The sequence below is a fragment of the Monodelphis domestica genome, chromosome 5 (genome assembly GCF_027887165.1).
Source record: "Monodelphis domestica isolate mMonDom1 chromosome 5, mMonDom1.pri, whole genome shotgun sequence".
Lineage (NCBI taxonomy): Eukaryota > Metazoa > Chordata > Mammalia > Didelphimorphia > Didelphidae > Monodelphis > Monodelphis domestica.
The window spans coordinates 102,993,890-103,017,562 of NC_077231.1; the positions used below are offsets into that span (position 1 = coordinate 102,993,890).

Below are 23,673 nucleotides of genomic sequence, written 5' to 3' on the forward strand. Positions count from 1 at the left end.
AAACATTCAAAGAACAGCTAATCCCAATACTATACAAACTATTTGACATAATAAGCAAAGAGGGAGTTCTACCAAATTCCTTTTATGACACAAATATGGTACTGATTCCAAATCTAGGCAGGTCAAAAGCAGAGAAAAACGATTATAGACCATTCTCCTTAATGAACATAGATGCAAAATTGGCAATGAGGAGACCAAGCTATCACTCTTTGCAGATGATATGATGGTTTACTTAAAGAATCCTAGAGAATCAACTAAAAAGCTATTAGAAATAATCAACAGCTTTAGCAAAGTTGCATGATACAAAATAAACCCACATAAGTCACCAGCATTTTTATATGTCTCCAATACATCTCAGCAGCAAGAATTAGAAAGAGAAATTCCATTTAAAATCACCCTAACCAATATAAACTACTTAGGAATCTCTGCTGCAACAAACACAGGAACTATATGAACACAATTACAAAACACTTTCCACACAATTAAAACTAGATCTAAACAATTGGAAATTCATTAACTGCTCATGGGTAGGATAAGCTAACATAATAAAAATGACCATCCTACCTAAACTTATTTACTTATTTAGTGCCATACCCATCGAACTACCAAAAACTTTTTTACTGAATTAGAAAAAAACATAACAAAGTTCATTTGGAAGAACAAAAGATCAAGGATATCAAGGGAAATAATGAAAAAAATGTGAAGAAAGGTGGCCTTGAAGTACCAGATCTCAAACTCTATTATAAAGCAGTGGTCATCAAAACAATATGGTACTGGCTAAGAGACAGAAAGGAGGATCAGTGGAATAGACTTGGGGTAAGTAAGGTCAGCAAGACAGTCTATGATAAGCCCAAAGATCCCAGCTTTTGGGACCAAAATCTACTACTTAATAAAACTGCTGGGAAAATTGGAATACAGTGTGGGACAGATTAGATTTGGATCAATATCTCACACCCTACACCAAGATAAACTCAGAATGAGTGAATGACTTGAACATAAAGAAGGAAACCATAAATAAACTAGGTGAACACAGAATAGTATACATATCAGACCTTTGGGAAAGATTTTTAAACCAAACAAGAGTTAGAAAAAAATAAAAAAATGTAAAATAAATAATTTTAATTACATCAAATTAAAAAGTTTTTGTACAAACAAAACCAATGTAACCAAAATTAGAAGGGAAGTAACAAATTGGGAAACAATCTTCATAGCAAAAACCTCTGAAAAAGGTCTAATTACTCAATTTTACAAAGAGCTAAATCAATTGCACAAAAAATCAAGCCATTCTCCAACTGATAAATGGGCAAGGGACATGAATAGGCAATTTTCAGTCAAAGAAATCAAAACTATTAATAAGCACATGAAGTGTTTTAAATCTCTTATAATCAGAGAGATACAAATCAAAACAACTCTGAGGTATCACCTCACACCTAGCAGATTGACTAACATGACAACAATGGAAAGTACTGGATGCTGGAGGGGATGTGGCAAAGTCAGGACATTAATGCATTGCTGGTGGAATTGTGAATTGATCCAATCATTCTAGAAGACAATTTGGAATTATGCCCAAAGGGTGCTAAAAGACTGTCTGCCCTTTGATCCAGCCATAGCACTGCTGGGTTTATACCCCAAAGAGATCATAAGGAAAAAGACCTGTATAAGAATATTCATAGCTGCACTCTTTGTGGTGGCCAAAAACTGGAAAATGAGGGGATGCCCTTCAATTGGGGAATGGCTGAACAAATTGTGGTATATGTTGGTGCTGGAATACTATTGTGCTAAAAGGAATAATAAAGTGGAGCAATTCCATGGGGACTGGAACAACCTCCAGCAAGTGATGCAGAACAAAAGGAGCAGAGCCAGGAGAACATTGTACACAGAGACTGATACACTGTGGTACAATCAAATGTAATGGACTTCTCCATTAGTGGCAATGCAGTAATTCTGAACAACTTGGAGGGATCTATGAGAAAGAACACTATCCGCATTCAGAGGAAACACTGTGGGAGTAGAAACACAGAAGAAAAGCAACTGCTTGAATACATGGGTTGAGGGGATATGATTGTGGATGTAGACTCTAAATGATCAGCATAGTGCAAACATCACCAACATGGAAATGGGTTCTGATCAAGGACACATGTAATACCCAGTGGAATTGTGAGTTGGCTACTGGAAGGGAGGGGGAGAGGGGAATGAGGAATAGAATATGATTTTTGTAACCAAGGATTAATGTTTGAAATTGACCAAATAAAAAAAAATTTTAAAGAGACTTCACACAGCTTCACCTAGGCAGCCAGAGCCTTCTGGAGAGCCAGTAGAAGTTAGAGGTCATAGAGTTTTAAGCCAAAGTAAACGAAGGAAGCTGGAATCTTGGACAAATCTTAGGGGAGGCCAATAAGGCTAAGCCCTGGTATTGTATGGAATCCTCTGGAGCTGGGGGCTGTGCTCCTGGATATTAACTGGTCACTCTAGCTGTCTTCATCTCCTTGTGCCCCTTCTCTGAGCAGTAAAGTCAAATTCCTATGTCTCAGGAGTGGAGGCATAGTGTGATGACTGGAGCATTAGGGATCATCTCCCAAAGCAGGAAGAGAGCCATGGATCTTAGATGGGTTTTTTAGCCTCTCCTTTCTGATTCCAGTTTCTTCAAACTCAGCTCAGGGAATGCCAGACACAGCAATGGTCAGCCTTCTAGAGGAGAAGGAAAAAATCAGTCTTCCTGCCATATGGGGCTTACTCATTGGGTTATGTGGTTATTCTGGTGGTTTGAGGAATGAGAGGATGACAGTGAACCTTGGGGAGCTTTTCTGCCCAGGCAGTTAGAGTCACTGAACAGCAACAGGATGAGGGTTAACCTAGAGTCAGTCAATAGAGGACCAAGCTCATTCAGGTGAAGCAGGAAGAGAGATGCTCATCCTCAGCCTTACTAAACTGGCAGTCAAGAGATGCATTCTAGTTCCCTTTCTAATATTATCTGTTTGAAGGTACCTTTCACCTATAATATTCTCTCTTCTGATATCTTCCAGCTCTGACATTCCAAATTCTAAGTTCCCTCCCAGCTCTAACCTATGTTCTAAGCTCCTTCCCACCTCTGATATTCCCTATTCTAAATTCTCTCCCACCTCTGACCTTCCCTGTTCTACTGTTCCTCCCTGCCCCAACCTTCTCTGTCCTAAGCTCCATCCAGCTCTGACATTCCTTGCTCGCAGGCCCCTCTCAGTCCTGCCATTCAGGGACTCTGTCTAAGGTCATTGCCTGGTGTCTTTCCTCCTGTCCTGCAGCCCGAGGAGCTGACCAACATCCTTGAGATCAGTAACGTGGTCTTCACCAGCATGTTTGCCCTGGAGATGATCCTGAAGCTGGCAGCCTTTGGCCTCTTTGACTACCTTCGGAATCCGTACAACATCTTTGACAGTATCATCGTCATCATCAGGTGCTAAGGGCTGGGTTGCCTCCCCATTTGCCCCCCTCCATTCCTGTGGGTCAAGGCCACTCCTCCCTCAGCCACATACACATCCTAGGTACACCGCCCCCCACCCCACCCCACCCCCACCCCAAGCAGAAAGGCTGAGCCCATTCTCTTAAGGAGGCCTCAGTCCCACTCCTGGCTTCTTTCATCTCCCTGACCTCTACTCCCCATCATCCTGGTGCTGCTTCTGCAGGCATAGCATGATTCAGGCCTTCCCACTCCTGCCACCTGCCTTTCTGGGTGTCCTCCAGAGTCCAAGAAAAAAAATGGAAAAAGATACTGTTCTCATTAGTCCATTTTGCTCAGCTTTGGTCAAAGGGTGAAGGGGTGGGAGGCAGCAGGTGACATGGAGGTTGAAGCTCTGGGCTAAAATGTAGCTTGGAGACTTGGGGGAATTTTAATGAACTCTACTAGGTCTGACCCTGTGACCAGGATGATCTTAGTGACTAAGGCAAAATAGTAGGAATAATCCATTTCTCCATTCCTCATTCTTCCCCCTATCCCCATGGCCATTCTCTCTTCTCTCCTCTATCTCTGTCTTCCTTCCTCCCTGTTTCCTGATCCTGCTCTCCTTCCTCTCTACCTTTCTCCTATCTTTTCCTTCTTCTGCCTCTAACCTTCCCTTCTGCCTCTTTCCTTCATCTCTCAATTTACACTTGGGGTTTCTCCCTCCCCCTTTCTCTGACACTCTTTTTATCTCTGTGTCTCTCCTCTCCTTTATGCATCTCTGCCTTTCTCATTTTCCACCCTGCTCATCATTCTTTCTCTTCATTTCCTCTGGGTTCTGTACCTCCCTTGGCCTCTGGATTCTCTTCAACTCTGCCATTCTCTGTCTCTCCTTTCTTCTTCCTCATTCTGTTCTTACTTGTTTTTCCTCCATTCTTCCCCTTCTCTTGGTGTCATCTCATTCCCTCTACCTTGAACCTTCTTGGATATTTTCCTTTCTCTTTTGCTTGTTTCCTATGCCTCAACTCCATTTCTCCTCCCATTTCTTTCTTATTCTCTGCATCTTGCCTCCTCTCTGTTCTTTTCATGCTCCCCCTTCTCTTTCTGTCCTAAACTCATCCTCTCTGCTCTGTCTTTTCCCTGTTTCTCCCCCTTCCTATTTCTCTCTGTCTCTCCCCCCTTTCTCCTTTCCTTGATGCCCTTTCCTACTTGGCCCCTGCAGTATCTGGGAGATCATTGGCCAGTCAGATGGTGGCCTCTCAGTGTTGAGGACTTTCCGCCTGCTCCGGGTATTGAAGTTGGTTCGTTTCATGCCAGCCCTGCGCCGACAGCTGGTAGTTTTGATGAAGACCATGGACAACGTAGCCACCTTCTGCATGCTGCTTATGCTTTTCATCTTCATCTTCAGGTGAGTGAGCTATTGCCAGGTGCTAGCCACACACATGCATCCTTCCAGAGGCTGCCCAGAAACCAGCTCTGGTGAAGGGGGGTCACCTGCTGCTGCCCAGGGAATCCTACAGCTGCTCCCTGAGACTCTCACACCATGGAGGGAGCACTCCAGGAGCAAAGGGTACCCAAGCCAATGGGCTACTAGGGACTCTCCCTACAGCAGAAGAACATTGGCAGTTCTATGAGGTTGGCACTCCTCTTGGCAGAGAACAGGAAGCAACTGTGTCCTGAGAACTCTGTTACCACTTGATTTTAGAGATTCAACCCCTTAAACAGAAACAGCCTCTGCCCTCAAAGAGCTTCCATTCTACTGGAGGGTAACAATCTACAGAGATACTTAAGTATTTGCAATTGGGAGGAGTGGGACCTGCCTCATTGGGGGCTTGGCACTTGCAGTGACTTGAAGGAAGTGTGGTATGCCAAGGACGAGAGATGAGGAGTAGCAGCATTCTAGGCAAGGGGAGTAGTTTTTAAGGGTATGGAGGCGGCAGTGCCATAGATGGGCACCAGCAAGTCAGTTCATTTGGTCAGAATAGAGAATGCAAGATGGTGAGTGATAGGAAAGGAGTCTGGAAAGCTGAGAACTTTGGAGGGCTATGAATGAAGAAATAAGAAGGGATGCCCAGGCAGGCAGGCAGGCAGGAGGCTTGAGGGGATGAAGAGGTGATGGTAGGAATGGGAAAAGGCCTCTTGGCTCTGGTGGCCTCGGCTTGGGTGAAGGAGATTGGGGGTTGGACATGCTTCCCCATGAGCCTTAGCCAACACTCTCTCCTGGCATCTGAGACATTTCACTAGCCCCTTCTCCTTCCTTTAGCATTCTAGGGATGCACATTTTTGGCTGCAAATTCAGTCTTAGGACTGATACGGGAGACACTGTTCCTGACCGGAAGAACTTCGACTCACTCCTCTGGGCTATTGTCACAGTGTTCCAGGTGAGGGTAAAAGAGAAAGCTCCTAACCTCCTCCCTCCCCTTAGTCTAGAGCCCCAAGCCCCAGAGCCAGCATAGTTTACCCTGCTCCCCCCCCCAGACACGCCTCTCTCCTCACCCTTATAGCTTCCTCTCTGCAGATCCACAAAGAGATGGTGGCTACCCAGTCTTCAAGTGGGGAGTCCAGGGCCAGGGGAGTGAAATACAAATTCATAGAAACAGGGAAAATGGAGATTTACAAAAGTCATTCCCAGGACCACTAAGAGGCCTTGTCAGCTTATTTCTGAGTAGTGCACAAATAAATAAAAGCATATGCGATTGGAGAGAGTGAGTAAGGATGGACATGCAAGCTTGAAGAAGTGTACAACAAAAAACTTTAATTAAAACTTTAAATAAGAATTTAAATTTAGGGGGCAGCTGGGTGGCTCAGTGGATTGAGAGTCAGACCTAGAGATGGAAGGTCCTAGGTTCAAATTTGACCTCAGACACTTCCCAGCTGTGTGACCCTGGGCAAGTCACTTGGCCCCCATTGCCTAGCTCTCACCACTCTTCTGCAAGACGGAAGGTAAGGGTTAAAAAAAAAAAGAATTTAAATTTAAAATAAAAATAATTAAAAATTTAAATTTTAGAATTTAAAATGCAGTACAGATGAGAAGGTGGCCCTGTGTGAGTGTGTGAATGTAGAGGGGTACAAATCCGAATGTATAACTGAGGAAGGACAAAAGTGCACCAAGGAGAATCTCAAGACAGAAGTGTGCAATCTTAACATGCAAGGCTGAAGCAGTGCACCAGCACCGGAACATGGGAGTGAGTGTGTGCCCAGTGTGTGGCTGCCCAAGTATGAGCTGATGCAGACGACTGAGCACAGATGTGTAGAGGGGCGGGAATCCACAATGTGCACGTGCATGGTGGAAGAAAGGCACCCAGCAGCCACATAAGTATGAGTGTGGCCCTGGGAATAGGAAGGACACATGTGCTAGGGCACATATGTGCATATGAATGATGGAGAAAACATACACCTGTGAGGGCGCCAGAGCATGAGGACTGAGGCGTGAAAAATCGTGTGAAAGAGGACCTAAACAAGGGGCGAGGGGGAGGGAGTGTACAAGTAAGACAGCATAAGGGGGCCACAAGAAGTCTCCCACTGTGGGGGAGGGCCACTGGGGAGGAATGTGCATGACCAGGAGTGTATATGAGTTGAGAGGGGAGTGACCTAATGTGAGTGCCGAATCAATGTACCGCTCTTAGAGAGCCCATCTACCCTTTTCATGAACTTGGCCCCTCTACTGGCTGATCTCCAGATGCCTCCTAGATATGCAGCTCCCTTCTTCCCAGTTCCCCACTGCATCCCCATCCTCTTTCCTCCTTGGGTCCTCCAGGGAGCTATTGCCCCATCTTGGTCCTGGCACCCCTGACCTAGTGACTCCCCTCCCCTCCCGTGCCTCACTGGGATTACTACCTGGCTTCCACTCTGCAGATTCTGACCCAGGAAGACTGGAATATGGTGCTCTACAATGGCATGGCCTCCACTTCACCCTGGGCCTCCCTCTACTTTGTGGCCCTCATGACCTTCGGCAACTATGTTCTCTTCAATCTGCTGGTGGCCATCTTGGTGGAGGGCTTCCAGGCAGAGGTGAGGTGCCCTCCTAACCCAGGCAAGACAGGGCACAATCTTGGAAAGAGCATGGGGTTGGGAGTGGAGGACCTGAATTCAGAGCTTCCTCACTTATGAACTAGGGATTCTGCTTGCCTCACAGAAGTCTTAGGAAGAAAGTACTTTGGGAATCTTAAAGTGCTCTTAGAATGAGGACTATTCCCAGCAATATCCTCCTCCTTCTCCTTCTCTTTCTCCTCCTCCTCATCTGAGAAGGCTAGAGGAAGGAGGAAATGAATGAAGGTGCTTTAAGGATCAAAATGGAGGAGCGGATGCTGTCATCCCAGCCCTTGGGCAGGGATTGGGGTCAATAGTCCCTTAAAGGTTCTTCCTCCTCCCCTGGGTACAGGTATGTGTGTGTTGGGGGCTGCTAACAACTGACAAGACAAAGTCTATACACTAGAGCTGGAAGGGAATGAATGAATCATCTTTGACTAACTACTTACTATGTGCCAAACACTGGGCATGCAAATAGTCCTTGACCTCAAGGAGTTTACATTCTGATAGAAGAGGATGCACAGGAAGGGAGTTAGAAGAGGAAGAAGAGGGGTGCTTGTGGCAGTATGATGTAGAAGTGTTCTCGAAGCTCCCCAGCAGAGCTCTTTGTCTGAGGGGGGCAGGAGATGAGGAGGATGAGCAGAGTAAACATCATGTTGGGAGGTTTTCAAAGGGGCATGGATGTTACAATGGCAATGTTGATCGATCAGTCAAACAATGAGCATTTCTAAAAATAGTCATGTTCTGGCCCTTTTGAGGTGTAGAAGAGGACCAGTCTCGTCCTTCACAAATATTTCTGTGGGCCAGCTTGGAGCCAAGCTTTGTGGTGGGTTGAGGCTCTTGACTCCCTCTTTACCCTTCCTTATTGCCTTTATTGTTCAACCCCGGAACTTGAAAAGCAGCACAGAGATTCTGGATTGAATATTAAGCATGTGGCTACAAGAAAGTCGCTTTCTCCAAGCCTTAGTTTTATCATCTATAGTGTGAGGATATGAAGCCAATTTCATGTGCCTCACTGAATAACATGTAAAGCACTTGGTAAATCTTAGAGAATGATGAGGAATGTTACTGTTTAACTTTCCTCTAGGGGGATGCCAACCGTTCCTATTCAGATGAGGACCAAAGCTCGTCCAACATAGAAGAGTTTGACAAATTCCGGGAGGGTCACGAAGGCCATTTTGGTAAGGGATGCCCTACCTGCACATGCTAGGAGCCCTTGTCAGAGCAGTCCAGAAAAGCTAAGGATCTGAGCAGGATTCATTAAATTCCCAGACATGGAGGGAGGGATGAAACACTGACTGTGGAGAAAGCCCAGATTCTTTTAGGTTTGCTATGCTCCATTTTATGCTAAGCAAGATGGAGAAAACAACCTGTCTTTGAGAACATCTCCCTGCTCAGTGTGATGACTGGGGGCAGGGGGATACAGTGTCACACAGAGAGCACTGGCTCTACAGGTAAGGACCGGGGCTTGCTTTCAGGTTTTAATATTTACCATATGGCTTGGTGCAAGTCATTTCCCACCTGTGAACCTCATTTTCCTCCTCTGTAAAATGGGAATGGGCAGATTGGCACTCACCACCTCCCAGGGTTGTAGTGAGAGGGCTGTGTTTTTGGTGTACTTTAAAGTGCTGGAGGAAATGGAAGCTTTGTGGAATAATGGAGAGTTTCTGGCATGTGGTACATGAGAGCAATGGGACATTGAGTGAAGTAAGACAGGAGAGGGCCCCAGTGGAGGAGAAAGTCAGCAAGGGAATCTGCTTCTTTTCCCTCTCTGTGTCTAAAACTCTGTGTCTCTCCCTTTCCCTCTGCCCTTCTCCATCTTTGGACCTTTCCTTTCAGATGTCAAGCTTTGTCCCATCCCCATGACCCCTAATGGACACCTGGACCCAAGCCTTCCTCTACCTGCCCCCCTGGCCACCACAGGGGGCATACCCCCTGGCCCTTGCCACTCTCTGCAGCCTGACCAGGTGCTTATTGCCCTGGACTCCCGAAAGAGCAGTGTGATGTCTCTGGGGAGGATGAGTTATGACCAGCGGTCTCTGGTGAGTCATGGTAGGATCTGCTCAGCTTGTCAAGGCCACTATGTGTTTTCCTTGCTGCTGGATAAGGTTTCAAGGGTCCTTTGAGCCCTTTCCCTTTATGAACAGCACAGAAATGAACTTGCTGTAAGTTGTCCTACTAACACTATGGCAGAGAACCTTTGTCCTTGAAAAGAGAACAGATTGTAGTGGAAAGGGATCTGGGTTCAAATTCAATTCTCTCACATCCTGTATGACTTTGGCCAAGTTCTGTCCTCTCGCTGGGCTTCAGTTTCCTCTGTAAAAGAAGGGAATTGACTCAATAATTCCCGAGATCCTTTGAAACTCTACCATTGGGCCATCTATTCTCATAGATTTGGAGTTATCTGACAGGAACTTTAAAGATCATATATTGCATTGCCCCCTCCCCATTTTACAGATGAAAAAATTGATGAACATTGGGGTGAGTGGCTTGCCCATGACCATAGCACAAGATCTGAACCCAGGGCCAGCTCTCATTTGTCTCTGTACTCCCCTAATATTAAGCACCATGCTTTGCACATGGTGGTGCTTAATAAATTCTTGTTGAATAAATGAGCCAGGAATTTCAAAGAATGATGGCCAAAAGTAACTATGTAGTTTTAAGGACAACCCTTACAAATGAGGGAAGGGGGAAGAGTTCCTGTAGGTGGTGATGCTTGGCAAGCAGGTGAGCTCTGATAGGTGCTAGGGATTCTGAGGGTCCTTGTAAAAGAGGGAGAGTGAACATTACAAACATAGGAGGAAGCTCATGCAAAGCCTTTGAGGTGGAGATGAATGTCATATATGGGTAAAGCTTCCTCAGAGGGGAGAGAAGCTTTAAGGTAGGAAGACAGAGAAAGGATAGAAGTTTTAGATACCACGAGGGGGATGACAGAGAAAGATTAGAGATGGAGCCTGGCCCAAGGCCAGGCCCCAGCGAGGACAGGCATCAGTGCAAGCTGGAAGGGAGGAAGAGCAGAAGAGAGAGAGGCAGAGCTGGCTGGGCCCTATTTATATGCAAATATACACAGTCCATAGGGATGATTATCATTGGTTAATGACAAGGTATAGGTGTGGTTTCTCTTAACCAGGTGAGCACAAAGAAACCTGTGTTCCCACCTAACCTGGGGGAAGCTGGGGTCAAGGGTCAGAGGCTTCCCCAGCCATGTGCAATACTGAGCATGCTCAAGACTGAGCGTGCTCTCTTCTAAGGCAATCTGTACATACCAACTGTTCCCCTTGCCCATAGCTAGGGGTGGACTGCTACAATGGGGAAGACCAAAATAGGTGAAAAGCAGAGTATGTGAAGGGGAAACATGAATCGATTATGAAGAATTTTCAATGCTAAATAGAGGAAGTTGCATTTTATCCTGAAGAACATAGATAGCCAATGAAGCTTCTTAAGTAGGAGAATGATGTGGTTAGATGTGAGCACTAGGAGTATCAGTATGACAGCTGTGTAGAGGAGGGATTAGAAAGGAGAGAGACTAGAGGCAGGGACTGGTGGCCAGAGACCATGGCCTCAGGGAGTTTACAGTCAAGTGAGGAGATTAGAAACCAAACAACTATATCGTGAACTCTTACGTGATAGGTGCATTAGAAAGTTAGAAAGCAAGGTACTATGTAAGATCAAAGGTCATTTGAGCCAGGAAATCAGGGCAGGCTTCATAAAGGAGGTGGTATCTGATTTGACTTTTAGAGGAAAGATTGGAATTATAACTGATCTTCCAAGTACAGGAAAGGAAAGATAGAATCAGGAAAATACAGTGTGTGGGTTAAAGGATATGTTTCCTCTTTGGGAGTGAGTAGAACTTGGCTAGAGCATAGAGCACATGGAGGGGGTAGTGTGAGACCAGGCCAGAAATATAGGTTGTTGGTCTGTTTTGGAAAACTTTGACCGCCAAGCAGAGGAGCTTGTACTTTCCCTGGTAGGCAATAGAGAGCAATAGAAGATTTCTGAGCAGGAGAGTGATGTGCCTTGCTCCTTATTCTTGCTCACTTGCGCTCTCTATCTGTCTCTCAGTCTAGCTCTCGCAGCTCCTACTATGGAGCCTGGGGCCATAGTGGAGCCTGGGCTAGCAGAAGATCCAGTTGGAACAGCCTAGCCAGGGGCCATAGCTTGAAGCTCAGGGCACCCTCTGCAGAACATGAGTCACTCCTCTCTGGGGAGAGGGGCCGGACAACAGAGGGGGAGCGGGATGATGGTGCCCCTCGGGGCCCACCCTATCATCCACCTTCCCACCCCCATCACCATCACCACCACCTCCACCATCCACACCGATACCGCCATCGTCGGACACTCTCCCTTGATACCAAGGATTCATTGGACCTGGCAGAGTTGCCAACGCCAGTTCCTCATGCTCATCTGAGGTCCACTCGGAAAGTGGGCACAGGCCCAGGCACTAGTGAGCACCAGGATTGCAATGGAAAGATGCCCAACATTGCCAAAGATGTCTTCACCAAGATGGACAACCGGAAGGACCACGAGGAGGATGAAGAAGAGATTGATTATGTGAGTAGTTGTGAGGGGGCTTGGGGACAAAGAGAGACAGGGTGGGGCAGGGAAGGAGGGAGGCTGAGAGGGAGGCCCAATGTACAGTTTCCTGGCCACAGAAAATCTCATCTGTCCTTGGAAATGAGAACCACCAGGTACAACTGTAAGGGAGAAAGGATAGGAGCCTCAAGGCCTGGATCATGTCTAATTGGCTATGTAATTCTGGGCAGAACATTCCTTTTTTGGCCTTCAGTTTCTCATCTGTTGAATAAGGATATTGGAATAGATAGTATTGTCATTCCTCCCAGGCCTGACATTCCCTATTCTAAAGCCCCTTCTGGCTCTTACATTCTCTGTTCCAAGTTTCCTTCCAGCTCTGACATTCCCTGTTCTTAGACCCCTCCTGGTTCTTATATCCCCTGGTTCTGACATTCCCTGTTCTAAGGATCTTCCCAGCTCTGACACTCCATATTTTAAGCCCCTTTTGAACCCTGTCTCTGTCATCTAGCATGCTAGCCTACCCTCCACACTTGGTATTGTCTGTATGTCAGATGAACACGCCATCCCACCTGCCTCCATTCTAGAATTTTCCCAGGGATTGACATCAGGCTCCCCAGCTTGGACTTTGCTGGTCCTTGGTCATCTGGAAAATATTGGTGGGCCACATCCTTCCTCCTCCAGTCCTTGTAGTCATTCTCCCGTTCTCCATGATTTTTCCAACATCACTGACAACGACTTAGTTGTTACATCTGCCAGCTTTTTCAGGGCCCATCTGGACCAGGGTCTTGCATTTCCCAAGGCAGCCGAATGCTCTCTTTCTTTCTTCCTGCCTGTCTTGGGTCTGAACTCTCTGTTAATTACTTTTGTTCTCCTGTTTCCTGTACAAATGTCCTTCCCCTTGCTGTCTTGTTTTCTGTATCATTGTCTCATCCATCTCAGGCAGAAGTTGAACCTCTTTTCCTCCCAGGAGAACTTCAGGAAACCTCCCTGTTTTGTCATTAGAGTTTCCAGCTGGTTTTTAAATCTCAGTAGGCTGGTGAGTTCTCTGTGCACTCACATCAGACTCTTCAGGCCATTTCCATTTTTCTTCCTCATTGAGATCGACTGTCTTTGATTCCGTGGTGTTTCATTCTTAAATATGCCTCATCCTTACCTGGGCTGATTTTCTCTGAAGCATGGAACTCCATGAAATTTTTCTTATCTTTTCTCTTAACTACCCCATATTTATTAAGAGCCCACTGCGTGAAAGGTGAGAGGTAGTGTGCTTATAGAGGATAATGATAAATTCCAAATGAGCCACAGATCTGTGGTGGTGGAGGGGGGAATTCCACACTGATGAAATCACAGATCCAAGTTCCCTCATCCAGGAACTGTGGTTATAGAGATAAAAAACCAACCAATTTCTTTGTCCTTAGGGAGCTTAAAATTGGCTATGATTCCGGAAAGAACTCACTCAGGGCAGATATTAGGGATTGTCAATCAATTCATTACTGTGGATTAAGCCTTCCCTGTGTACTAGGTTTGTCACCCTTGAAGGAGGTTGAGGGGGGATAACAAGGGGGAGAATCCTTGCCTTCAGAGAGCTTCCAGTCATTGCCTCTATTCAGGAGAACCTGAAATGGGAGCCTCAGCATTTGAAGTTGAAAAGGGAATGGTGGAATGAAGAAGAAAGGAGATGGCCTTGGGCAAATTTAGAGGTAGCCATCCTTGGATGTCTACTGTGGGTGAGGAGACCACGGTGCCAACAGTTTGTCTAACCATCCATGAATCCCATTAGCAGTAAAGGGGTCGGTATATTTTAGTTCTTATCAACTAGGACAACTTGGAGATGAGATCTGACAGAAGGAGCTCGGGAACAGGTTCTTCTTACACTGACCCCTGGGCCCTCTCACCCCTCCCTACCCCAACCAGAGCCTGTGTTTCCGAATTCGGAAGATGATTGATGTTTACAAGCCGGATTGGTGTGAGATCAGGGAAGACTGGTCTGTCTACCTCTTCTCTCCTGAGAACAGGTGGGTGACATCTGGACTGGCCAGGGGGATGGGAGCACTGAGGTGCTGAGGGACCTGTCTCCAAAACCAAAAGGGCCTGGGGCTGGGCTACCTGGGATGCTACCTTGAGAGGGCAAAATGGTATAGTGGACAGAGAATTGGCCTCAAAGCAAGGAGGACTTGAGTTCAAGTTCTGCCTCTGATTCATTTGGGTAAGCCACTTAACATCTCATATGACTCTCTAGGATTCAGGATTGCAGAGAAGGGTTGGTAGAGGGGGTTTGCTAACCTAGGAGTTCCCTATACCAATGAAATCTCAAGTCTAGGTCCCATCCCAGTGACTTGGTGCCTACCTTGCTGGGTTGTCATGACTTTTAGGTCAAGTGAAAAAACTTTTAAAACTGTAATGGTCTAGTTCAATAGGGAACAGTGGAATGGAACATTGGGGATTTGGAACCAGAAAGTCTGAGTTCAAATCCCAGCCCTTCCTCTTTCTCACCTATGTAGAATTGGGTGTCACCTAATTCTTCTTGGCCTCAGTTTCCTCTTTTGTTTGATAAAGGAGTTAGACTAGGCAATCTCTAAGTTTTCTCCTAGCCCTAAAACTCTGAAGCTGCTGCTGCTGCTGCTGCTGCTGCTGATTATCTCCAACCAGGGATAGATAGTTCAACTGAATTCCATAAACATTTCCTGGGTGCCTACACCCTGAACTCTGGGCACTGGTTAGATGAAGGTGAAAATATACAGTGCCCTGAGTCAATTGGCTCAACCAACCAACCTTTCAAACAAAATGTATTAAGCACCTACTAGATGGCTGAAGCAGTTTATTGTCTGGCACCAAGTAGATTCTAAATCATTGGAACCTGGGATCATAGATCCAGGTTTAGAAGGGCCCAACCATTTTACAGATAAAGAAAATGAAGCCAAGAGATTTTAAGTGATTGATCATGGTCACACAGCTAGTAAGTGACAGAGGCAGGAAATGCGTGTTAACTAATAGGAGCGTGCATGTGTGCACATATATGTATGTGCATGTATCATGTATGAATGTATATGCATGTGTATACACATTTGTATTGTGTGCATGTGTAAGTATGTATATATGTGCATGAATGATTACATGTGCATGGTGGATAAGGATAAAGATGATACAATGCAAGATAGAGGAGCAGTAGGGGTGGAGAAATCCAAAAAGCTTTAGGAAATCTGGAGGAGGGAAAGAACTCTTTTGTCCCTCTCTCCCTGATAGTCTGGCCCTTAAAAGACTGGATGACCCCTAATATTGGGGATATTATCCAAGGAGTTACTGTGCAGCTGTGGGTTGGACTTGATGCTCCCTGTGATCCCTCATCATTGTGAGATCAGGCAAGGTTTTTTGGAGGAGGAGCATCTAGCCAAGCCTGCCCTAGGAAGTAAGTGTGATGTAGGGAGATAGAAGAAGGGGCTGCATTAGAATTGGTTGTTGGGGTTCATGCATTTTCAGTGGGATTTTTTCCTCTGTAAGTGCAGGTAATTTTACCCTAAATGGCCAAGAATGTGGAGAGCCCAGCTTTCTCTCCTGGAATTTCCCTGGATTCCATGGCTGCTCTCTGTGAGACCACTCTTTCTATCCTAGAATAACTTCCCTCATTCTGCCCTGGTCCCCTCCTCTAGCTGCTCCCCATCAGGTTCAGACCCAGGCTTAGGGGAAAGAGGCTGAGTTTGAGGATGTCCATCTCCTCCCAGGTTCCGGGTCCTTTGCCAGACCATCATCGCCCACAAGCTCTTTGACTATGTCGTCCTGGCTTTTATCTTCCTCAACTGCATCACCATCGCCTTGGAGAGGCCCCAGATAGAGGCTGGCAGCACTGTGAGTGGGGCCCATCAAGGGAAGGGACCTGGTAGGTGGGAGATGGGAGTGGGGCTGGGGTTCTTGCAGATATTCCTTCAGGCCCTACCTCTGAGGTTAGGAAACCTGGACTCCAAACCTGGTTCTGTCACTTTCTAACCATGTGATGTGACCATGTACCATGGGGAACAGTTGAAAGCCCTATATTTGGAACCAAGGGACCTAAGTTCAAATTCCACCTCTGCTGCTTACTCCCTATGTGATCTTGAGCCACAAAGTTCAGATTTCTCCTTTTTCAAATGATGGGGTTGTATGTACTCTGTGACATCTGAAATCTTTTCCCAGCTCCAAATATAAAATCTTATGATTGCCTATGAAGAACAATTTAACTTAGACCCAACTTACATTGACCACCCTCTTCTCTAAGAGAGAAGGGACACTGGGCTCCCGAAGAAAGCTTCCTGGGCTACAGTGTGGGATATAGGTAGTATGAGGTTCAGGATGGACAAGGGGGATAGTTTATTGCAGTGAGGGAGAGAAGCACAACAGATTGGAAAGAATGTGGGGATTATCACAAGGAGGAAAATGTAGGAAGAGGAGAACTCAGAGACCCTCCTGGGGATTAGTTTTAGTCCCCTCTTCTCTTTTCAGGAGCGAATATTCCTCACTGTGTCCAACTACATCTTCACAGCCATCTTTGTTGGGGAGATGACTCTAAAGGTAGGTTATTGGCAGTGGAAAATCCAAATATTCCATCTTCTAGGGATGGCTCTTCCCTAAGCTACTTCCCTAAGCTTCTTGATCCTTTTTCTGCCCCCACAGATAAAGTGGTATCCTTGTACTCCCTCCCTCATCTGTATATTCAACCTTTTTCTCAGCAAAGGATCCAGTATCAGTTATTTACTCCTTAGTATGAATTTCAGTCACTGGATTTTCAATATCAGGTGCATTTGGATTTTAAGCCTTACCTCCAAAGAGTGAAGTAGAAGATTCCCTATTGTCTCCCACCTCACTAAAAGGAGGTGTAAGCATATAATGCTGATAGGAGAGGTATTTAGGATCAGAGGACTCTCTTCTACCCCCAAATAATACCAGCTATATCTCTGTCCCTTCCCTTGGTTCTTCAGCTCCTTCATGGCATAGATGTTGTCCCTAGAATCAGTTAGTGTTCTACCTAGACAGAGAGAGACAGTCACCTTGTTATATAGTGGATGTGGGGCTGGTCTTGATCTAAGAGGAAAGGCATTTGGTTTGTGAAGCAGGGAAGCAGCAGCTGTCCATGGTTCTGATGAGGGCACTGTCTTGTCTCTCACTCAGAAGGCTTTGCAAGTAGCCTATACAATCAAGGACAGTCCAGGTCTCTGGAATGGCGTTCTTTACACTGGCCTTCATATTGTGGGGCTGAACTGGGTGATGGGAATGGAGGAAGAACAGGGCGATGAGGTGAAATGACTCTGGGGAAGAGTGGGGTATCTCTAGGGAGTCTAGTAGCTGTAAGGTCCTCCCTCTATGGTGCCTTTCTTGGGGGAAAGACTTGAAAGTAAAAATCTTAGGTACAGAGTATGCCAGAGGACTGGGCAAGAAGGGGTCTGTGTCACACGGTAAGCAACAGACTGTATCCTTAAAATAATACATTCTGATTGTTCCTTATTCTCTTCTGCATTCCAAAATTCTAGGCAGCCAGTACTATCACACATAAACACTAGAATACTTAGGTCCTACTCAATACCCAATGCATCAATTTACCCATAGATGAATTAGGGCTAATAAATTATTGCTCCCTACTTCTCTAGGAAACAGTTAGGTGGTTCAGTAGATAAGGTGCTAAACTTGGAATTAGTAAGATCTGAATCTGAATCCTGCATCAGATCTTTTCTAGCTGTGTGACCATGGGCAAGTCATTTAATCTCTCTAGGCTTCAGTTTTCTCATCTATAAAATGTGGATAGTAATAGCACCTACCTCTCAGGATTATTATTAGGCTTGAATGAGATGTTATGTCAAGTGCTTTGCATTTTAGGAATGTCAGCTTTTATTCCTGTTGTTATTACTTTTCTCCAGGCTCTGCTATGAGGGTCTATGGACCTGATAGTGCTTAGGAGTCTTTGTACCCAAAGCTTGTGAGGGAATGAGGCAGCAGAGAACTTCTGAATTCTTCCAATCTCCTGATCCAAATATACAACCTTTAGTGGGGTTCAATATGGATAAGAGAAAGCGTGTGTGTGTGTGTGTGTGTGTGTGTGTGTGTGTGTGTGTGTGCACACGAGCGTGCGCGCACATGTGTGCGATAGGTCTCTTTAAGTATTTGGGGGGAGATGTCATGTGAAGAGGGATTCAGTTTGTCTGGTTTGGTCCCAGAGGGCAGAACTAAGTGCACTTTGCAAAGGTACAGAGAGAATAATTTAGGCTTGAGGTCAGGGATAATACCCAATAATGAGAGCCAGCCCAAAGTAGGATGGGTTGCCTCAGGAAGCAGTGGGCATTCCATCACTAGTGGTCTTCAAGCAAATGCTCAATGGCCCCTCACATCATGGGTTTGACCAGATGTCTTCTGAAGCCCCGTATCATTTTGAGGTTCTGTGGCACTCTTTTATCTTTGTCTCTGCTACACCCTCCTGCCTTTGCCAGGTGGTCTCCCTAGGCCTATATTTTGGGGAGCAGGCCTACCTGCGAAGCAGCTGGAACATCTTGGATGGCTTCCTGGTCTTTGTGTCTCTCATTGACATTGTGGTCTCTGTGGCCTCCGCTGGAGGAGCCAAGATTCTTGGAGTTCTCCGGGTCCTTCGCCTCCTCCGGACGCTTCGCCCACTGCGGTGAGGTTGCCTTTGGTCACCTCCCCCTGCTCTCTAATTCCTTCCCCACCAACCCTTCCCAGAGGACCTCTGGTGCCAAATCTAGTTAGTACACAGATACTAACAGGTACCTATGACCCCTCTCAGCTTATCTTTCTTCATTTATAAGATGAAGGGAGTAGCCTTGATTATCTCCACTTCTAGACCTGTGATCCTATAACCTTTCACTTTTTTGGTGCCATGAGGGTGGGGTGGGAAATAGCCTCCCCCCACTCCATCTCTAACTGTTGCCATCTTGACACACAACTGCAGGGTCATCAGCCGTGCCCCAGGGCTGAAGCTTGTGGTGGAGACACTGATCTCATCCCTCAAGCCCATTGGAAATATTGTCCTCATCTGCTGTGCCTTCTTCATCATTTTTGGCATCCTAGGGGTACAGGTGAGTGACTAGAGGACTTAGGGGAGGGGTGAGTACCCAGAACTGGCTCTGAGCCTTTGGATGATGGAAGATAGAGAAGGCTGAAGAGAACACTGAGCCCAATCTATTAATTTTACAGATGACATTGAAGCTCAGGGACATGAAGAGATTTGCCATGTAGGCAGTAAGTGGCAGAGGAAGAATTTAAACTTAGGGTGAAAGAGAGAGAGAGAGAGAGAGAGAGAGAGAGAGAGAGAGAGAGAGAGAGAGAGAGAGAGAGAGAGAGAGAGAGCAAGCGAGCACATTTATTACATATTATTAGGCAGTCACTGTGCTAAGGACTAGTGATACTACACACAGAGAGAAGCAAGTTTCTGTTCTCAGGAAGCTTCTGTTTTAATGGGAGAGACACAACCAATAAGCGAGAGATAGAAAGTAGGGGTATTGATGGGGTAATCTGGTGCTGGATGTCTCAGAATGAAGAATATGATCAGGAAAATCCATGGAGGTCTGGAGCCAGGCAGGATTAGCTACAAATGGGAGTTTCTGGGGCAGATTCCAGTTTTCTGGGAGAGGAGGTAGATATGATGCCTCAATTTGCCCAGTGCTCAGAAGTGAAGTAGAGATGATTGGGAGGCAGAGGTGGTTTCTGAGATGGGCTGGAATGGGTAGGTGTCCAAATGCAGGAGGGTGAGCAGCCCAGCCCATTTGGAACACAGAGTAATAATGTGAAGTCAAGTGGACAAGGGAGTGTGGAGTTAGACTCAAAAGAGCCTTGAATGCCAGGATGAGAAGATTGGATTTAGAGGGAACTACAGACCATTTTCCCACCTTTTAGATGCTCCTTGAGGACAGAGATGGCTTCATTTTAACTTTGGGTCTCCAGAACCTGCCATGGTACCTGGAACACAGCAATGATTCCTGAGCTCTTCCTCTCAGGAAGCTTCCAATAGAATAAGTAGATAGGATCCTTGGTCAGATGACATTGAGCCCTGGACATGGTGGGATTAGGAAACCTGAGTTGAAGTTCTAGCTGTCACTTCCTGACTATGTTATCTTGGGCAGGTCACCTCATCCTTGAGGTCCTAAACACTGCCCAGCCTTGTAGGACTGGGCACGTCACTTCCCTTCCATAACACTTATAATTTGCCCATTTACATGGGCATTGTCATTGCCCATCAATAATGAAAATGAATTCACTGAATTAATGCTTGTTAATTGTTTAATTGACTGAGACTATGTCATAGTATAATTTAATGGGTTCAGTTACTAGTTTACCTTCTTAAATTGACTGTTAAACCCTTTTGAAAACATTGGCCTATAGTTTGCAGGATAAGGGCTAGGACCTGGGACATGTAATTTCAAGGTCCAAGGAAACTCTTGGATATGGAAAGTCCCAATCCCAGAGTAGGGGGACAACTTTTTGAGATTGTCTGGAGTTTCCAAGTATAATATTAATAGTTATGAAATGTAGTGAGTAGGGCAGGTTATGTTTGATGTTGGAACAGCTAGGTGACACAGTAGATAGAATGCTGGGCTCAGAGTCAGGGAGACTCATCTTCTTGAGTTCAAATCCAGTCTCAGACATTTACTAGCTGAGTGACCTTGGGCAAGTCACTTAACCTTGTTTTCATCAGTTTCTTAATCTATAAAATGAGTTGGAGAAGGAAATGGCAAACCATGCCAGCATCTCTGCCAAGAAAACCCTAAAAGGAGTCACAAAGAGTCAGACATGACTGAAACAACTGAACAATAATCGCATGGTTCTTGTTTCAGTAGTGGTAGAGCTGGAAGTCTCTGAGATTCCCTCTAGCTCTGACATTCTGAGCTTTTTGGTTCTAGACAAATGTAAGCTTTTTTATTTTTATTTTTTAAAACCTCTTCTTTCTTAGAATCAATGCTAAAAATAGAGTCCAAGGCAGAATAGCAGTAAAGGCTAAACAATTAGAGTTAAGCAACTTGCTTAGGGTTACACAGTTAGGAAGTGTCTGAGATCCGATTTGAATCCAGAACCTTTGTCTCTGGGCCTGCCTCTCTATCCACTGAGCCATCTAGCTGCCCCTAAATGTAAGTTCTTTGAGGCAGACTTTCATTTTTTTTCTTTGTATCCCCCAATCCTCAATGCAGATCCTCACACACAGCAGGTACTTAATAAATTTGCTTATCCGATGGGATTAAACACTCCATTTCACCTGAATATAGATTTAGAGCTAAAAGAGAAGCTAAAGGGCAGGTAAATAGAATTCTCCAATTTTAAAGAGGGGGAAACTGAGGCCCAGGGAGGTTGTATTGCCTAAGGGCAGTCAGTAAGTGCCTTCAAACTCTGGTCTCCTAACTCCAAATCTCATGAGCCTTTGGGCTGCCCCACCTCACTTCTCCATGATTAAATTCCTGCCTAATTGGGCTTGGATAAAATGATCCCAGATATACCTTCCACACCTGACATTTGGGGATTCTGAGAATAGGTAAGAGGTGATAGGCTTCAGAGCATCAACCCTCTCTGTTCCAAGTGGCAACTGGTGAAGAAAGAGAGGAGCAGGGGAACATCTGGCCATCCACAGGCCCCTTCTCACTTTGGCCAGGGGTGGCCCTATTGTTGACGGAGCCCGGAGGCCAGGGGGCAGGGTCTGGGCAGATTGATGGGGAAGGATGTCCTACGCCAATGCTTCCCTAGGCTAGCCTGGACCCTCCCTGGTACACCCAACCCTGTTTCACGAGCCTGAGTCCACCCACGATGATATTTTTTCCCTTCTCCTGGCTCTTTATTTTGGGACTTTGCTGCAGAGGAACACAGGGAGTGGGTGTTTCTTGCCTCTCACAGAGTGAGCTCTACAAGCTATACATAGTCTGTAGCCCGGATCCCAGGGCCCACGTGTCCACCCATCCCCACCTCATGGAGCGGGTGCCACTGGGCAGGCCAGTGGCCGCTGCTGCATAGATGCCTCATTTTGGAGGGAGGGGTCAGGAGGCAGCTCTCTTATGTTTGTTTGTTTGCTTTTCTGGAAGCAAAATTGTTTTCTCTCTACTCAGATACCCAGTCATATATCCAGGCACCAGGGACCCAGGATTCCAACCTCCTCCTTCCTCTTGTCATCAGATGAACCCTCTCTAGAGTCCGAGAGCCAGAATTAAAAACTCAGTGCCTGATCTCTCTGGGTCTGGGCCTGGGCTTTGTCTTCTCCCTTTTCACCCCCTGCTTCACCTTGTCCCTTCCAAAGCTCACTTTGGACCTCACCAGCCTCTGGGCAAGCTGTAAAGAAACTCCAAAGAGCCAAAGTCAGGAAGATATGAGTTTGAATATGGCCTCAGACATTAAGCAGCTGCAGGACTCTGGGCAAGTCACCTATTTGCTGCCTGCCTCAGTTTCCTCATCTGTAAAATGGGACTAACAAGAGCACCTCCCTCCCAGGGGGGCTGTGAGGATCAAATGAGATCATATTTGAAAAGTCCCTTCTAAACCTTAAAACACTTAATAAATGTTCTCAGCCTCAGTGTCCTCATCTGCAAAATGAGGGAGTGGGTCTCAGCCTGTCCAACTCTAAACCTAAGATCCTCTGATGGTTTTTGGTGCTTCTAGGGCTTCTGAAGAGGTTATCTAGTCCAACCACCTCATTTTATAGAAGACTCAGAGAGGTTATAGGACTTACTGCAGGTCACAGAGGCAGTAAAAGGCAGAACCAGGATCCAAACTCATGTCCCATGAACTCCAAAGTCATTCTCTCCAGTGTGTCTCATGACCTATTAGTTATCGACGGAGCCAGGATGCAAACTCAGGTCTTTTGCCTCTTGCCTTGGGCTCCTTCCATTACACCACACTGGCTCACTTTGTCACCTTCTCTCCCTCTTTTCGCACTCTGTGGTGCAGTAGAAAGGGAAGAAGGACCCATGTGAACTTGGACAAATCCCTTCCTTCCCTTCACTGGACCTCAGTATCCCCCACTGTAAAATGAAGGGGTTAGATCAGCAGACTTCTCCAGTTAGCTGCAGCTCTAAATCTCTGCCCCTCTGGTCATCCCCCCTCAGCTCTTCAAGGGGAAGTTTTACCACTGCCTGGGGGTTGACATCCGGAATATCACCAACCGCTCCGACTGCATGGCTGCCAACTACCGCTGGGTACACCACAAGTACAACTTTGACAACTTGGGCCAGGTGAGCACTCCTTGGTGGCCTCAGGTCACCTTGCCTTTCCCTAACCCCACAGGAAGGAGAGAAAGGACTGGGCAGCAGGACATAGGAGGCTTGGCAGAGGGATGTCCTTGGATAAATCACTTAACTCAATATTAACTCAATTAACTCAATACTCGTATGCATTCAACAAATGTTTCAAGCCCTTACTGTGTTTAGAGCACTATTGCAAGCACTTGAGAGTAAATATGACATGGTCTCTGACTTTAAGGAGATTGTGGTCCAATCAGCCTCAGTTTCCCCATCTGGCAAATAACTATAATAGTGTGTCCTACCTACCTCAAAATTGTGTGTCAAGTATCAAAGGAGATCATGGATGCACATCTTCTTGGAAGAGCATATAGTGTTCTCTAGAAACAATGAATTGTGATTGGATGCATTCCCTTCCCTCCACTCACATGGACACAATCCTTGTTCGGGCCCTGCTCTCACCTGGACTGGGTAGCAGGATGATTGGAGTATTAGTCTCCTAATTGGCCACCCTAC

At 46.0% G+C, this 23,673-nt stretch overlaps 1 protein-coding gene across 5 annotated transcripts in view; it reads left to right on the plus strand.

Moving 5' to 3' along the window:
• Window positions 1-23,673, plus strand: part of CACNA1I (calcium voltage-gated channel subunit alpha1 I) — a 172,792-nt gene that overhangs the window by 96,669 nt on the left and 52,450 nt on the right. For 4 of the 5 annotated variants that reach the window (XM_056798972.1, XM_056798973.1, XM_056798975.1 and 1 more), the window contains 13 exons: window positions 3,279-3,430; window positions 4,635-4,820; window positions 5,676-5,793; window positions 7,268-7,423; window positions 8,529-8,622; window positions 9,281-9,483; window positions 11,504-11,992; window positions 13,886-13,986; window positions 15,691-15,814; window positions 16,445-16,513; window positions 18,421-18,605; window positions 18,897-19,023; window positions 23,026-23,151. In XM_056798972.1, coding sequence (XP_056654950.1) covers window positions 3,279-3,430; window positions 4,635-4,820; window positions 5,676-5,793; window positions 7,268-7,423; window positions 8,529-8,622; window positions 9,281-9,483; window positions 11,504-11,992; window positions 13,886-13,986; window positions 15,691-15,814; window positions 16,445-16,513; window positions 18,421-18,605; window positions 18,897-19,023; window positions 23,026-23,151 — 2,130 coding nt within the window. The remainder of the gene's footprint in view (window positions 1-3,278; window positions 3,431-4,634; window positions 4,821-5,675; window positions 5,794-7,267; window positions 7,424-8,528; window positions 8,623-9,280; window positions 9,484-11,503; window positions 11,993-13,885; window positions 13,987-15,690; window positions 15,815-16,444; window positions 16,514-18,420; window positions 18,606-18,896; window positions 19,024-23,025; window positions 23,152-23,673) is intronic. The other variant, XM_056798974.1, reaches the window with a different exon arrangement.